Source organism: Octopus bimaculoides, chromosome 6, assembly GCF_001194135.2.
Source record: "Octopus bimaculoides isolate UCB-OBI-ISO-001 chromosome 6, ASM119413v2, whole genome shotgun sequence".
NCBI lineage: Eukaryota > Metazoa > Mollusca > Cephalopoda > Octopoda > Octopodidae > Octopus > Octopus bimaculoides.
This window is the reverse complement of record NC_068986.1, coordinates 25,080,596-25,082,649: the sequence shown is the minus strand read 5'-3', so window position 1 is coordinate 25,082,649 and position 2,054 is coordinate 25,080,596. Positions and strand designations below refer to the sequence as shown.

The window sequence follows — 2,054 nt, the reverse complement described above, 5'->3', positions numbered from 1 at the left end:
CGTCTCCTGCTGAAGAATCTGTTTTGCAATCCTTTCTGGGTCTCCTGCTGAAGAATCTGTTTTGCAATCCTTTCTGGGTCTCCTGCTGAAGAATTTGTCTTGCAATTCTTTTCTTTGACATTTAAAAAAAAGATTTTTTTAAATATAACAAACTTATGTTTCAATGTTATTTCACTTCAGTTATTTGTGTAATTTTCAGATGATGAATTCCCTGTCCTTACTGAGTGTTTTCTTAAGTTTCTTGTGTCTGTTTGCCCTGACGTTGGGAGCAGAAGAGGAGAAAGTTGCCAGATTGTTAGCATCTAAGAATGTTATGAATCAATATTTGGTTGAAGGAAAAGATGTAACTGTAGAATACAGGATCTTCAATGTTGGGGAAGCGTAAGTATTATGAACATATTAGTTCTTTTATTCTGTTATTGCTTAATTTTTATGTGTACTTGTTTTTGTTTATATTCTTCTGTTATTTAAATGATGTATACTTATGCTTTTTGATGGCTCTGAGGAAGTAATAGGATGTTGCATAGGTACTCAGCTCTAAGAGCACTGCTTCCAATGGTTGAAACAGTTGTAAGCTAATGAAGATCACTACTTAAATCCTGTTTGTCATTCATTGCCTTCTAGCACTTGTGCTGGTGGCATGTTAGAAAATCATTTGAGTGAGGTCGTTGCTAGTGCTGCTGGACTGGCTCCCGTGCAGGTGGCACGTAAAAATACACCTTTTTTGAGTGTGGCCGTTGCCAGTACCATGTGACTGGCCCTCGTGCCAGTGGCACGTAAAAGCACCCACTACACTCTCGGAGTGGTTAGCATTAGGAAGGGCATCCAGCTGTAGAAACTATGCCAGATCAGATTGGAGCCTGGTGCAGCCATCTTGTTCACCAGTCCTCAGTCAAATCGTCCAACCCATGCTAGCATGGAAGGCGGACGTTAAACGATGATGATGATGATGATGAAATGTGCAGGAGTGGCTGTGTGGTAAGAAGCTTGTTTCCTAACCACATGGTTTTGGTCTCAGTCTCACTGGGGGCACCTTGGGTAAGTGTCTCTTACTATAGCCTCGGGCCGACCAAAGCCTAGTGAGTGGATTTGGTAGACGAAAACTAAAAGAAGCCCGTTGTATATATATGTTTGTGTGTCTGTGTTTGTCTACCCACCATTGCTTGACAACCAATGTTGTTGTGTTTATGTCTCTGTAACTTAGCAGTTTGGCAAAAGATACCGATAGAATAAGTTCCAGGCTTACAAAAAATAAGTTCTGGGGTCGATTTGTTCGACTAGAAGCCATGCTCCAGCATGGCTGCAGTCAAAATTACTGAAACAAGTAAAAGAATAATATATTTCTCCACCTGTTTTAGTGACACTTGCCATACCTCATGCATTAAGCCTGCCTCTTCCCCTTCTGCCTTAGTTCCATAGACTACCCAGCCATATCATATCCCTCTTTTGTCCTCCCCACCTTCAGTGAATGTATCATTATTATTATCCCTGCTACTCACTGCTCCCAATTTTCTGCATCCCTCTATCTTCCCCAGCTCCTGGATCTTGCTTCATCCACCCTTCAGCTCTACCCATTCTAGCAGTCGCTTTCCCTACTCTTCATTCGCCTTCCCATATAATCTTGCAAACCACCTACCCATCCACTTCTACTCATCTTGTGCCTTGTGGGACCACCTGAGCACTTAGTCACCATTATCTATCTTGCAGCTTCTATTGATCATTTTCTATTTCTGTCTTTCCCTTTTTCCCCTACTAGATGTGAGTAGCCATGTAGATCTTTCTCCAGGAATCTGCACTGCACCCCATCGACTCTCATAGTAAGCTCATCGTCCCCTAACATGAAGCTGATCCCCATCCTGCAAGACTTGTAGTCCTGAGAACTGCATGGTGACCTCAGTAGCGTGGATGGCATGAAAAAAGCACCCAGTCCATGCTGTGAAGTGGGCTATACCCTTGGGCTGACCAAAGCCTAGTGAGTGGATTTGGTAGACGGAAACTAAAAGAAGCCCGTCGTATATATATATATATATATATATATATATATATATATATAT

The 2,054-nt window shown here is 41.9% G+C and overlaps 1 protein-coding gene across 1 annotated transcript in view; it reads left to right on the top strand.

The window, feature by feature from the left end:
* The window catches only part of LOC106869478 (translocon-associated protein subunit beta), a 12,613-nt gene that overhangs the window by 3,881 nt on the left and 6,678 nt on the right, over nucleotides 1–2,054 (top strand). The window contains exon 2 of the mRNA XM_052968426.1: nucleotides 200–381. Within this exon, the coding sequence (XP_052824386.1) occupies nucleotides 200–381 (182 nt within the window). The remainder of the gene's footprint in view (nucleotides 1–199; nucleotides 382–2,054) is intronic.